At 38.7% G+C, this 13,739-nt stretch overlaps 1 protein-coding gene across 1 annotated transcript in view; it reads left to right on the forward strand.

Moving 5' to 3' along the window:
* Positions 1–13,739, forward strand: part of LAMA2 (laminin, alpha 2) — a 283,511-nt gene that overhangs the window by 157,565 nt on the left and 112,207 nt on the right. The window contains exons 23-27 of the mRNA XM_009999216.1: positions 4,140–4,376; positions 7,402–7,545; positions 10,153–10,332; positions 11,107–11,295; positions 11,492–11,631. Coding sequence (XP_009997518.1) covers positions 4,140–4,376; positions 7,402–7,545; positions 10,153–10,332; positions 11,107–11,295; positions 11,492–11,631 — 890 coding nt within the window. The remainder of the gene's footprint in view (positions 1–4,139; positions 4,377–7,401; positions 7,546–10,152; positions 10,333–11,106; positions 11,296–11,491; positions 11,632–13,739) is intronic.

Consider the following 13,739-nt stretch of genomic DNA (forward strand, 5'->3'; position numbering starts at 1 on the left):
CTCTTTCTTAAAAAGCTGTTTGTCATGTAGCTCAGGCTGTAAACTAATTATCAAGAATGATTTCTTTTTTGTATGTATGGAGAGCTCCTCTTGTGAAACCTCTGCTGTGCTGCTGTGATACAGACTTTTGACTTCTGAAATCAGCATAATGAGGTTGAAGACCTCAGTTTGAGCTCTGGAGTATATTCTCTGGTTGTCTTTTATGTGAGTGCATTAGTATGGTAGTTCTATGACACCATCTAAATTAATAATGATCTATCAGCTCACATCTCTTTCAGTATGTTGCAGCTAATTTCTGCAAAGTGAGATATGGATCTCCTGCTTGCACTCTTTGTGCAAGATTTCCAGGGCTGTCATAACTCAGAGGGTTAGAGACCACTGCATAAAACTGCTTACTCACAAAACAAACATATCATCTGATTGTAATTTAGGTGTTGATATCACACACCAAGCTTTTTCAGTCTATGGTGAACAATTTGCTTCCTAAGCTTTATGTTAAAATCTATCTTGCAGGATAAGGTTCTTTCTGTCAGAAGGTTTTATTTCTTAGGTTAGGTAGTTGTCTAGCAGTCTACCATTTAACCAATAGTTAAATAGTTTCTCTGGCATTCAGTAAAGACTAAATTTATTTTTTTTCCCTATATATAATAGGAAGGGCTTTGAGTTTTTCGATCACAAGCTGCTATACAAGACACCTGGCCTGCTGGTGGCAGGTGGGATGTACCTGTCCCACAGGGGCAAAAGGGTTTTGGGGCAGGAGTTAGCAGGGCTCATTGACAGGGCTTTAAACTGCATATGAACGGGTGAAGGGAAATAACTGGGCCTGTTAGGGACAAGCCCAAGAGAAATATGCCAGGGCTTGAAGGATGGTAGACTAGGGAGGATTCTTACTCTGTTGTTTCATTTGAGAGAAAGGATAAATGTTTAGAAATCATGGAAATACCTGAAAGGGTCTGATAGGAAATGGGGCCCACAGTGGAAAAATGGTGCTGGAATCATTAGCTCATCTGAAGTGCATCTATACCAATGCACACAGTATGAGCAATAAACGGGGAGCTTGAAGCCGGGAAAACTGACATAGTGGTTATCACAGAAACGTGGTGGGATGCATCACATTACTGGAGTGCCACAATCAATGGTTACAATCTCTTCAGGAGGGATAGAAAGGGATGGAGAGGAGGTGGATTGGCCCCGTATGCTGGAGAATGCTATGAGGGCTTGAAAATCAAGTGTAGTCATGATGAGGTTGAGAGTGTATGGATTAGGTTAAGGGCTAATAGAGCTGATATCGCTGTGGGAGTCTGCTATAGACCTCCCAACCTAAGCAGTGAGGTGGATGAAGCTTTCTATAAGCAGTTGGGAGAAATCTCCCATTCACTAGCTGTTGTTCTTGTGGGGGACTTTAACCTCCCAGACATCTGCTGGGAATACAACACAGCAGAGAGGGCACATTCCAAGAGGTGCCTGGAATGTGTGGAAGATAAATTCCTCACACAGCTGATAGGTGAGCTGACCAGGGAGGATGCCCTCCTGAACTTGCTTCTGGTGAACAGGGAAGATCTTGTGTAGGAAGTAAAAGTTGGAGGCCATCTAGGGCACAGTGATCATGAGATGTTTCAGTTTTGGATCCTTGGAGAAACAAGGAGAGGGGTTAGTAAAACTGCCACCTTAGACTTCCAGAGGGCAAACTTGACCTGCTCAGAAGACTGATTGACAAAGTCCCTTGGGACGCTGCCTGGAAGGATAAAAGAGTCCAGGAAGGCTGGACATGCTTCAAGAAAGAAGTTTTAAAGGCACAGGAGCAGGCTGTCCCCATGTGCTGAAAAAACAGTAAGTGTGGTAGGAGACCAGCCTGGCTAAATAGGGACCTTAGGAACAAAAAGAGAGTCTGTGACCTTTGGAAGAGGGGACAGGTCACTCATGAAGTCTATAAAGATGAAGCGAACCTATACAGGGTGAAAATTAGAAGAGCCAAAGCACAGCTAGAGCTCAAACTAGCTACAGCTGTTAGGGATAATAAAAAATGTTTCTATAAGTTCATTAACAGCAAAAGGAGGATTAGGGAAAATCTCCATCCTTTATTGGATGCAAAGGGAATCCTAGTAACAAAGGATGAGGAAAAGGTTGAGGTGCTCAACACCTACTTTGCCTCAGTCTTTAGCAGTGGAACTGGCTGTTCCATGGATATACAGCCACATGAGCTAGAAGACAGGGAGGAGATGCAGAATGAGGTCATATCAATTAAAGAGGAAGTGGTCAGAGACCTACTACACCACTTAGGTGCACACAAGTCTATGGGACCAGATGAGCTACATGCAAGGGTGCTGAAAGAGTTGGCAGACGTGATCACCAAGACACTTTCCATCATTTACCTGAAGTCCTGGCTAACTGGGGAGGTCCCAATGGACTGGAGGGCAGCAAATGTAACACCCATCTATAAGAAAGGCAGAAAGGAGGATCCAGGAAATTATAGATCTGTCAGTCTTACCTCGGAACCAGGGAAGGTCATGGAGCAGATCATCTTGAGTGTTATTAGAAGATATATAGAGGATGACCAGGGGATCAGGCTCAGTCAGCATGGATTTATGAAAGACAGGTCCTGCCTGATGAAGCTGATCTCCTTTTATAACCTAATGACCTGACTATTGGGCCAGGGAAAGGCTGTGGATATTGTCTACCTGGACCTCCAAAAAGCATTTGACACGGTTCCCCGTAGAACTCTCATAAAAAAGCTGGCTGCTCATGAAGAAAGCTTGAAGGAGCTTGGAATGTTTAGCTTGAGAAAGAGGAGGCTGAGAAGAGACTTCATCAGTCTCTACAACTACCTGAAAGGTCACTGTAGAGAGGTTGGTGCTGGTCTCTTCTCACAGGTAGTCAGTGACAGAACAAGAGGGAATGGCTTCAAGCTGCAACAGGGGAGGTTCAGATGGGACATTAGGAAAACATTTTCATAGAAAGAGTGGTTAGGCACTAGAATAGGCTGCCCAGGCAGGTGGAGGAGTCACCATCTCTGGGTGTGTTTAAGGGTCATTTGCATGTGGTGTTGGTGGATATGGTTTAGGGGAGAATTTTGTAGAGTAGGGATGATGGTTGGACTTGGTGATCCCAAGGGTCTTTTCCAACCTGAATAGCTCTGTGATTCTATAATAATCACCTTCTTTATAAATGTTTTTTCAGATCAGAGGAAAGGTGCTGTAAGTATTCGTAGAATACTTAGAGCATAGGAACTCAGTCTGTGATTTTCTTCTCCATTTTTCAACTTTGTGTCCTTAATTTTAACAAGTCTATCCATGTCGGTTACTGTAATAACCTGTACTACTGGGACTGAGTTTGTTTCTGTAAGTTGAACTTCTCCATCTGAGATTCTGGTCACACCAGTGATCACAGCAAATGTCCTGTGCTGACTTTGTATACAGTCACAGTAATAGCACTAAGGGGTTCTTCTATTCTTTGGAAGCCTGCAGCTTTCCCTGTTACTGACTTCCATACTCAATACCTAGACCCCCCTGGCAAATGACCTATTTCTACCTTTACCTGCCTGTGCAAGTCTCATTCTGTGAGCAAGTTTACTTCCCAGTACACCACATGACTAAATCTCTATCCCTTACCGTGTAAATTACTGTCATCTAAGAGTCTTGCTTGTACAAGGAAGCTAGTTACCTGTCTGATGAGTAATAAACATTGAACTAGATTCCACTGAGTCCATTGAGATATTCCAGTTCTAATGAGGTGGTCTGAACATGCCCTGCAGAGGATTTATATAGAAAGCACTTCTTAGAGAGCACTTTTTTTAAAATTAATTTTGTCTACAAAGTATTGCACTGTCTTGACCCTCTTGGATTTATTTTATTTTACTGCCTAGCTTATCAGTGATAAGTAATATCTGTTCAAAAAGAAAATGGTGTTGTAAATGTATTTAGTGTAATTGCTTGACCTTTGTTGAATAAAGATAAATGCCTAGCATTGTAATTCAGATATATTACCTTCAGACAGTGGAAATTCACTGCTGTACTTTATTTACAGATACTTGAAAGAGGTGTGTTGCTTCTTTGTTAGTTGGGTTGTTGTTTGGGTGTTGTTTTTTTTTTGTCAGATGCACAACACAATTGCAATTTTCTCCTTGTTTTTCTCCTTTTTAGCCCTGTGACTGCAGCCTCATTGGAGCCCTGAGTTCTCAGTGTGACTTAAATACAGGCTGTTGCTTCTGCCGTCCTGAATTCTCTGGGGATAAATGCACTGAGTGCAGGTTGGGTTACTGGAATTATCCACAATGTGTTGCTTGCCAGTGCTTCCTGGCAGGGACTGATCCACAGAGCTGTGATGCAGAGTTGGGGAAGTGCTCATGCACTGATCAAACTGGCCAATGCAGCTGCAAGGTAGGATGGTGCATGTTGTAAGCTGCTCTTACAGCTGCTGAGACCTGTGTGCCAAAATTCATTGGCATTTATACTTGCCTGTTCCAACAATGTATGCAAAGAAATCTAGTTTGTTTTCATAGTGTATTTCCTAACTGCTGTGGAAGGAGTCAAACATAAAGAACGGCTTAAATGCTTATCATTTGGTTTTTTTACACACTAGCACTTGCAAGGATGACATCCTCTTAGACTTTCTTCTCACTTTGTATTTCTTCCTGTTCTTATACAACTGCTGCCAGTTTAACTCCATTCAATACAATTCTTGTTCAGATATTCAGCAAATTAAAAGCAAACACATCAGTAATAACAGTATGCCACAGTGCTGGTTCTTTGTAGTACATTGACTAGTGGGAAGTCAATATTGATCATTTAATGAGTGGATTTCACTGCAGAAGTAGCTGTTCTTTTGAGAAGACTGCATCCAATTCAGGAATACTAATGCAAAGACTTTTGACATTGTCACCACAGTATTTGGATTTGGAGTTGTTCTTGAAAGAACAGCACACTTGATGATTTGCAAGTTGGCTGGATTGCTGGGCTTGAAGGGCAATAGTTAGTGGTTTGACATGCAGTTGGTAGCCAGGAGAGTACACCGGAGTTAATACCTTCACTGGTGGCACAGATGACAGACTCACTATCAACAGATTTGAGAACATTGCTTATTTAGAGGAGGTAGGGGTTGACATGCTGAAGAGTATAACTACAGTATACAGGGTCCTTGAAAAGCTCGATGATTGGTAATATAGAAAGGTCATGAACTGGAGTGGAATAAAGTCAAGAATCAGTACAGTTTGGGAGGAAAAAGGCTGAGTAGTAATCCTGCTGCAAAGCATACACGGGCTTTGAGAAATGACAAACTGAATATAAGCCAAGCATGTAGTCTCATTGTAAATCAGACAAACTGCCAACTGAGCTGGATGCACTGATCATACAGGCCAGTGCAGCTGCAAGGTAGGACATCATGTAAAGCATGACCAGCAGAGGAGAGTCTTTATCCCCCTCTACCCAGTGCTGGTAAGACTGCACTTGGAAATGGTGTCCAGTTTCAGGGCCCGATTCATGACAGTAATTTAGAAACTGGAGAGAACCCAGAGAAGGACTACAAACAGACATTGAGAAGATAATCTCTAAGGATATACTGAGAGAGCTGGACTATCAGTCTGCAAAAAGAGACTAAGAGAAAATGTAATTGCAGCCTACAGCCACTTCAGAGCAGTTGATGGAGTTAAGTCCTTTCTGATAGAAGCAAAAGGTGTGAAGAAGGACAGCAGCTGCAAATGGCAGCTTGGGAATTTGGGGTTGGGCATTAGAAATCACTAGAAGGGTTATGCAGCACTGAAACAGATTATTCAGAAATGTGAAATCCCCATTTTTAGTGGTTTTCAGGAATCAGCTAGAAAGAGATGTGAGTAACCTGATCTAGTACTGGTGATAGTCCTGCTTCAAGGAGGAGGATTCAAAAGTCACATATAAAGGTTTCTTCCATGATTTTGATTCATTCTTTTTCAGGGACTGTTTTGACACTAAGAGCTAGCAAAATGGAACAATGAACTTGAATTATTGAATTGCCTGGTAATTCTTTTGTTAATTGAGCTCCAGTCACTTCATTCTGAGTTTAAATTATACATTAAATGGAGTAACTGTAGAACAAACTAGATTAGACCTATAGAGTAATCTAGTTCAGTGCCTTGTTTAAAAGACATTGCTGGGCAGTATTTCCAAGGAAGGAGATTTCACAACTTCTTTGTGCAAACTGTTTGTCAGCCTTCCCATTTTTTTAGTGTATTTAAACAGAAAACATCATGTTCTATTTCTCAAATACTGATTCATCTGATAGTGAGAACATGAGAAAACGGAAGTGAATGTATTGATCACATGGACCATATGAGGAAAATTCGACCATATGAGTAAAACCCAGCTTAACAATCAGTGTTATTTATCCTGTGTCATTCTCTGAAGTGGAAAAATAGAAGTATCTCAATTCTTTCAGCCTCTCCTGATATTTGATATGCTTCAGCCCCTCTAACCATCTGGGTGCCCCTTTTCTGGAATAGATTCAGTACATGAATGTCTTTCTTGTAGTCCTTGCAAACACTAAGTAGAACAAATGGGTATTAATGGCATTTTTAAATATATATGTTTCTTAGTTGATTCTTTGAAGTAAAATATAATTACTTCTGTGTTTCTCTAAGCGCAAATTAATGGTATGTTTAGCTGATGAGTAATGATAAGAACCTGCAATTGCTATGAAACAAAATGCAAAGTAAGTAAAAAAAAATATTTATGACATAAAATGGGCAAATAATATTGAATAAAGTAATCAGCTTTTTTTTTCCTCCATAATTTAAATCTGTGGTTGAAGCAGGGTGGGGGAAGCCAACCGGTGATTTCACATTGGTGGCTTTTTAAAAATGCCTTGGTATAGCTTTTTATTGGACTAATTGAAAAATGGAAATAAAAGTATTGACATTGCAACAGTGAAACCTTTCAGCCTTGTTCATAGTGTTCAATGATGTGGAAAACAATCATGAAGAGGGGAAATCTTTTCTATACAATATTTTCATTAAAATAGGTTTCTCACAAGAACATTTACTACTATGCCTTAAACATTCTAACTTATCAAAGTTAATACCTGTGAAACAAAAGGCTTGATTAACTCCGGCAATTTCAGAAAGACATATTTTTCTTATCATTCAGTTATTGAGCATGTCATGCCTAAAGTGCCATTTGATTTTTCTGTGCTTACAACTGTCAGTATGAAGCCAACATCCATTGCTCAGAGCTACTCAGTGGATACAATGCCTCAGTTACATTAATTGTATATGTTTGCATACATATATGATAAAAAGTTGGAAAGTTCCTTGTGCTTATTATTATTTATTTCTGTACCCTGTTATTATCATTACCGTATTATTTTATTTTGCTTATTACTACCTCAAAATAAAGCCTGCTTTTTATTTTTTGTAAAATATTCCCTCTTTTCCAGGTTAATGTGGAAGGTATCCACTGTGACAGGTGCAAGTCTGGTGCATTTGGTCTCTCTGCCAGAAACCCACTTGGCTGCAGCAGTTGCTATTGCTTTGGCCTGACTACACAGTGCAGTGAGGCAAGGGGGCTGGTTCGCACGTGGGTGAGTAGGAAACTGCTGAGCCATGTAATGTGATCATGTTGTTTCCTGCTGGCATCTTTTAGTCAGGCACAGAGAGGTAGTTAGAAAATGGCCAAACATTTAAGCAATCATTTTCTTCGCTATACTTCGAAAAGTGGAGAGAGCAGTATGTTCCATTAGACAAGCAGGGTCAAGGCATTAAAAGTAAATAAATACATAAGAAAACCAGTCATAGGATAGCTGACATCAAGCCAGAGTAAAGTTCTGAAAACCCAGGGAAGGGCCAGCTAGATGTGTGGGGAAATTATGCAGTCCAATGCATTCATGGTAAGATAATCTCTGGTACATGGTACACAGTTTACCCAGGTGTATTCAAGGGACACCGATGCTTGTTGTCCAGCATAGATTTCCCATGGTTCAAATAATCTCTTTATTTAAATTGTTTGTTGGTGGATCTATTTATTTATTTATTTATTTATTTTAAAAGGCTTATCAAAGCTCTATTTAAATCCAAGACTTGAAGAGTATAATCCGTCAGAGCAAACAAAGAGCTCTCCACCTTTTTGTGGAAGAAGGCCTGGAGACCTTTGCTGGACTGACAAATAAGGAAGACTGAATGTCTCCATTTCTCTGTAGAAGCGCAGCATACACATTGAGACCACTGCTATGTGTTGCTGCTGTGCCAGCTCCTCAGTTACATTCTGAAGGAGCTATTTCTAGCAGAAAATTATTAGTTGAGTCCCCATGTGTGTTCAATCATGTCTCTGCTAGAAAGCATGCCAACTATAGAGGGAATATTTGCCTAATGCAGGTCAGCCAAAGCCCTTGACTTGTCACACACAAGCATCAATTGGATGAGGATACTTAAGGCTGAAATCAAGGTATGATCTGTTACTAGCTCTCATTTAAAGTAATAGGAAAAGCACCCATTTTTTTCTTTCATTGTTAAAAAATCTTTCCCTTACCAGTGGACGAAGTGATTTAACGTGATCTGACCCAGTTTTTTTCATTATTTCAGTTTTGTCTATCATATGCAGGTAGGCTGGAGATGAAAGGATGTAAAAGGCTGACAAGTTAAAAAATTTAATCAAGTTCCATGGCAGCAACAGTTCTGGAAAACTGTGCTTTGACCTTTGTGGCAGCACAAAGCAGAAACAGTTTAAATCTCCTGATTACTTGATTAATTTCCTTTTGCATTTATGGTCATATCTAAGATGTGTATGTCCACATCTTATGTAGTTTTTGTTAATCTGATCTATTTCAGAATTGTAAACTGAGTGAGATTGGGTTCTGCCAGGGCCTAGTGACTATTTCAGATATTCTCAGGTGCTTCAAGTGGCAGTAGACATGTTTAAACAAGCAAGTCCTGTCTTTTAAGACAATAAGACAAGGCTGATCTGAAATTCAAATGTGTTGACTGCTTTCTTGATGTCTAAAGTAAACAGTAAAATACGGTTATGATAGGAACTCAGGAAATCTCACTTATGCCTGGCAATGTTAGGAATGCTTCCATGTCAGTCCATAGAGATTGATGGAACTGGAAATACCAAGATGCTTGAAGGACACTACAGGGCTTGGTTGATTTATAGAATCATAGAATCATTAAGGTTGGAAGGGACCTCAAGTATCATCAAGTTCCAAAACCCGTGCCATGAGCAAGGAGCCCTATCACTAGACCAGATTGCACAAAACCTCATCCAACGTGGCCTTAAAAACCTCCAGGGATGGGATATCAACAACCTCCCTGGGTAACCCATTCCTCATTAGCTGATCCCTATCTCATGAACAATGTGTTAAGGGGATGACTGTTAGAAATATAACTTTCTGCATTTGTTTTCTTTATTTTCCTCACTCTTTGAGAGAACCAACTTTGATATCAGCCCTTTGCATTTGGTTGTAGACTTCCTGCTACTCTCATCTGCACAGAATTGCTAAAACTTTTATTACAGTTTTTGGTCAAAATAATGATCTTTATGTAATGCTATTGAGACACAGATATTTCTACGTTATTAGTAATATGGCATCGGTTCATTGATGAAAAGCTTAGTGCACTAAGTGGCATCCTTGCATTTTTCATTCAATCTGAATTTAGAGTTACAGAAACCCTGAGCCCTCTCTGCATATTGCCCAGGGATCACTTAGCTTTACTGTTGCATAAAAGTACTGAGGGATCAGGCACTGTGTTCCACAGCCCCAGGGATGAATAACACTTGTTGGTGAGACGCATCCTTCTTAAGGTACATTTCTCACAACCCAAACAGAAAATGCCTGGGAATGAAATAACGCTATGAAAATTACTTCAATAAAATTCTTGGGATCACTTCCTGATGAAACTATTTTAACTGATGCTTGCGCATTCTTTGTTAACATTTGTATTTTTTGTATTTGTATCTTTGTATTCTTTGAGGACAAGGTGCAAAGTCCCTGTACTCAAGGAGGAAAGTAATTATTATCACTGTTTATACCTGAAGGAGTAGTAAGACTGTTCTGTGACAAATTGTTCATAATGTGAAATGAAATTGCATAGAAATAATTGTTTAAAGAGATAAAATATAAAGACTAACACTTCATGGGGAAAAAATAGAGTTTGTTTTTTTCTTGCTCTTTTTTTTTTCCTAATATGTATAGGTGACCTTGAAGCCAGAGCAAATGATTTTACCACTGGTGGATGAAAAGCTTCAGCGCAGCACTCTTTCAGGGATTGCATTCCAACCTCCTGAAATAGTAGCAAATATTGAGCAGGTGATGCAGGATCTTCGGTCAGAACCTGTTTACTGGAGACTTCCAGAGCAGTTTGAGGGACGAAAGGTAAACATAAAATTCCACTGAATACTGACATGAATTTATATATATATATTTTTAATCTTATATATGTATTTTGTAATGCCTATTTTCCCTTCCAATAAAAATGTCATCAGACAGTGGAAAATACTTCAAATGAAAGTAAATGTCATTCCATTATTAAAAATTAATTTCTCCATTATCATAGAAATCCATAAGTCTGTAAGATAAACACTATTTTAAAACAGGTATTTACAGACAGTAACATGTAATATTTTCTACTAGATAGATACTCTCATGAACATGTTACATAAAAAATTGAGCCGCTTAAATCTAATATAACTCTCTCATAACTTTTTGTTTCTCTCCATTAAAAAAAAAAGTCTGGTATTTGTTGCAAGTTGCACAAGAGAAAATTATTTAAATAACCCTCATTTTGGGTATTGCTATGCACCTCTCTGACAATTTATTTTGCACTTCTGATATTTTTGTTTGGTGTGAGAAAGTTTCAATGTTCCTTTCTCTAAACAGAAACTTTGGGGAGCACCAAGGCACACATAAAGGGATAGATAATACTTTGGTTTCAGTGTAGTACAATAACAAATTGCTGATGGGTATTTTTAAGCACAGCTCTTGTCCCCCGATAGTTCCACAAGCATATATTGCTGTTTTCTACCACACGCACGTTCATCAGACTGTTCACAGGTGCAGAGTCTATCTAGCTGCTACACGCATCCAGAATTTATTTTTAGCAAACTAAAAATGAGTTTTCTCTCTGTACTTTGCATCTTGCTTTGTTAGCTGACTGCTTATGGAGGGAAACTGAAATATGCAATCTACTTTGAAGCACGAGAAGAGACAGGTTTTACTACTTACTACCCGCAAGTCATCATAAGAGGTGGGCCTCCCACTCATCCAAGAATTCTTGTCCGGCATATGGCTGCCCCTCTGATTGGGCAACTGACAAGGCATGAAATAGAGATGACAGAGGTAAGGCTTCCATCTGCTTTTTTTTTCCCCCCAGAATTTAAACACCTGGTTCTTTTTAATGCTGTTAATACTCTGGTTTTGTATTCCTGTCTTTCAGCATGAATGGGAATATTATGCTGATGACCAAAGAATCAGAAACACTGTGCCATGGGAATATTATCATGATGACCCAGGTGTCAACAGGACAGCGTCCCAGGCAGATTTCACGTGGAAGCATTATGGAGATGAGCCAAGACCAAGTAGAGCTGTATCCCGAGAAGAATTCCTGAATGTGTTGTATGATGTTCATTACATTCTTATTAAGGCTACTCATGGCAATATCATGAGGCAGAGCAGGTAACTATTTAATGCAGTGGTCTGAAATACTGCAGTAGCCACAGATAACCTGATAAAACTTCCCAGCAGAATTTTTTATTCATAACATAATCTATAAGCAGTTCCTGAGAAGCACAGAAGGAGTTAGTTTTCAGCATAGCAGAGGATGCAGGAGAAGGAAATTTTATTCAATAGAAAATTTAAATCACAATAGGAAAATTAAATCCTTTTTCTCAGTAACCTAGAAAAGAAAACACATATAAGGAAATGCATCCTGAAAGAAAATGAAAGTATTTTTTAATAAATGTCTGCTTTATGTGAACATGTCCTGTAGTTAAAATAAATATTAACATATGAAGGAATTTTCTCCTACAAGTGGGAAAGAAGGGAAAACGTCAGAGACAAATGAATGCTCCTTTTATGAAATGCTACTTAATCCGCTATATTAGGGACAGATATTTTCAACATTTTCTATTCAATTTATTCATTAATAAGCTAGACAGGTAAATAAAGATAACACTAACTTTGCAGTGGACATAAACAGCAAGATGAGAGGAATAATAGAAAAATATGCTGCAATATAAAGATCAGTTTTGTGATTTTACACTTTGAAAGGACTGAGCAAACAAGAAACAACTGTTTAGTTACCTGTTCTTCGAGGAGGGCTCTGCTATTTACAACGTATCACCAGGTGAACATGGTTAGTAATGCAAATATTCTAGCTACATGTGTAGCCAGATACAGGCTGAAAAGTGCAAAAAATTAATCTTTTATTTCCACCCAACACTAGTAAAGCCTAACCATCTGTTTTTTGGATACTGGAATTAAAGAAAAAAATTATTTAAATGTTCAGAGGTTAAAGTGATCATCACAAGTCAGGAAATATGACCTGGAAGAGAAGATGTAAAGAACCAGATTCATTTAGAAGTTAGAAACTGCCTTAAAATACATAAAATGTTATCACAAAGAGAAAGAAAAGAATCAGTTCTCTGTTGCCATGGTGGGTAAGTAAAAAATTAAATGAGTTTAACTTCACCAGGAAAGGTTTGCATTAGGCGTGAGAAAAAAATTCCTGGGGTAAAAAAATCCTGATTACAAATTGATTACAAAAACTGTTCCTGAAAGTTTTTTTAATGAATTCACAGTATTCATTATATTGTATTCACAGCAAGCAAATTTTATTGGCAAGGACACAGGAATAATTGTAGATAAACTCCAAAGGTCTCCAGAGGTCCATTCTATGATTCTGTCATTAAAGTGAGAAACTAAAATTATTTCTAGGTTTCTGGATCACAAATAGTTCTGTTAAGAACGTGACCTTTGGAATTCATGAGGGTGAATAGTAGGGGCAGATACAATGCAACACTGTGTGACAGAAAACACGTCATTGCTGCTGCTATTTTACAGAAAGCATTTCATCCAATCTCTGGCAAGACGCTAAATATTAACGACAGATGCCACAAATTATATATATTGGCTTAATTTAATTTTGGCTTAGTCAGTTTAGGATGTTGTATTACAATCACACAGAATTCCCATGTAAAGAGATAGAGAAGAAACTCCAGTGCTACATGGAAAATTTGAGAAGCACATCCATGTTTTGAGTTTGTTTCTTCTTTCCCTTCCCTTTATGCACTAGAGATCCTAGTTCAACTGTGGAAGCAAAAACTGAATACTATCTCAGCTGAGGCAGCATAAGTTAAAAATGAACCCCCATTTTAATGCTTTTGTTCTGAGATAGATACATATGACTGTGGTGACTGAACTAGACCTGCACCGTAATATATCACCATTTTATCAAGGCTGCCTAATAATGGGTCATAGAACAGAAGAGAGGAAGACTATTCAGTTCAGGGCAGGTTTGCAAGGTAACACTTAAAGAACCAAAATGTATTTTCACAGTACTACATTTCAGAATGCGACATTTTATATGACAGGAAGACTTAGAATTAGCAAGGAGTTCATCTGTTCTTTCTGCTAACTCTCCATCTGAAGTCATAACCTTGCATATCAAACCTGATTTCAGTTTGGAAGTGGTTATATTGCAACAGACTTTTGCAATCTATTAGTTACATAGGTAATGTTCATCACATGGCATCTGAGACTTTAAGTGAAAAATAAACAGCAGG

The sequence above is a fragment of the Chaetura pelagica genome, unplaced genomic scaffold (genome assembly GCF_000747805.2).
Source record: "Chaetura pelagica isolate M959 unplaced genomic scaffold, ChaPel_1.0 scaffold90, whole genome shotgun sequence".
In the NCBI taxonomy this organism is placed as follows: Eukaryota; Metazoa; Chordata; class Aves; order Apodiformes; family Apodidae; genus Chaetura; species Chaetura pelagica.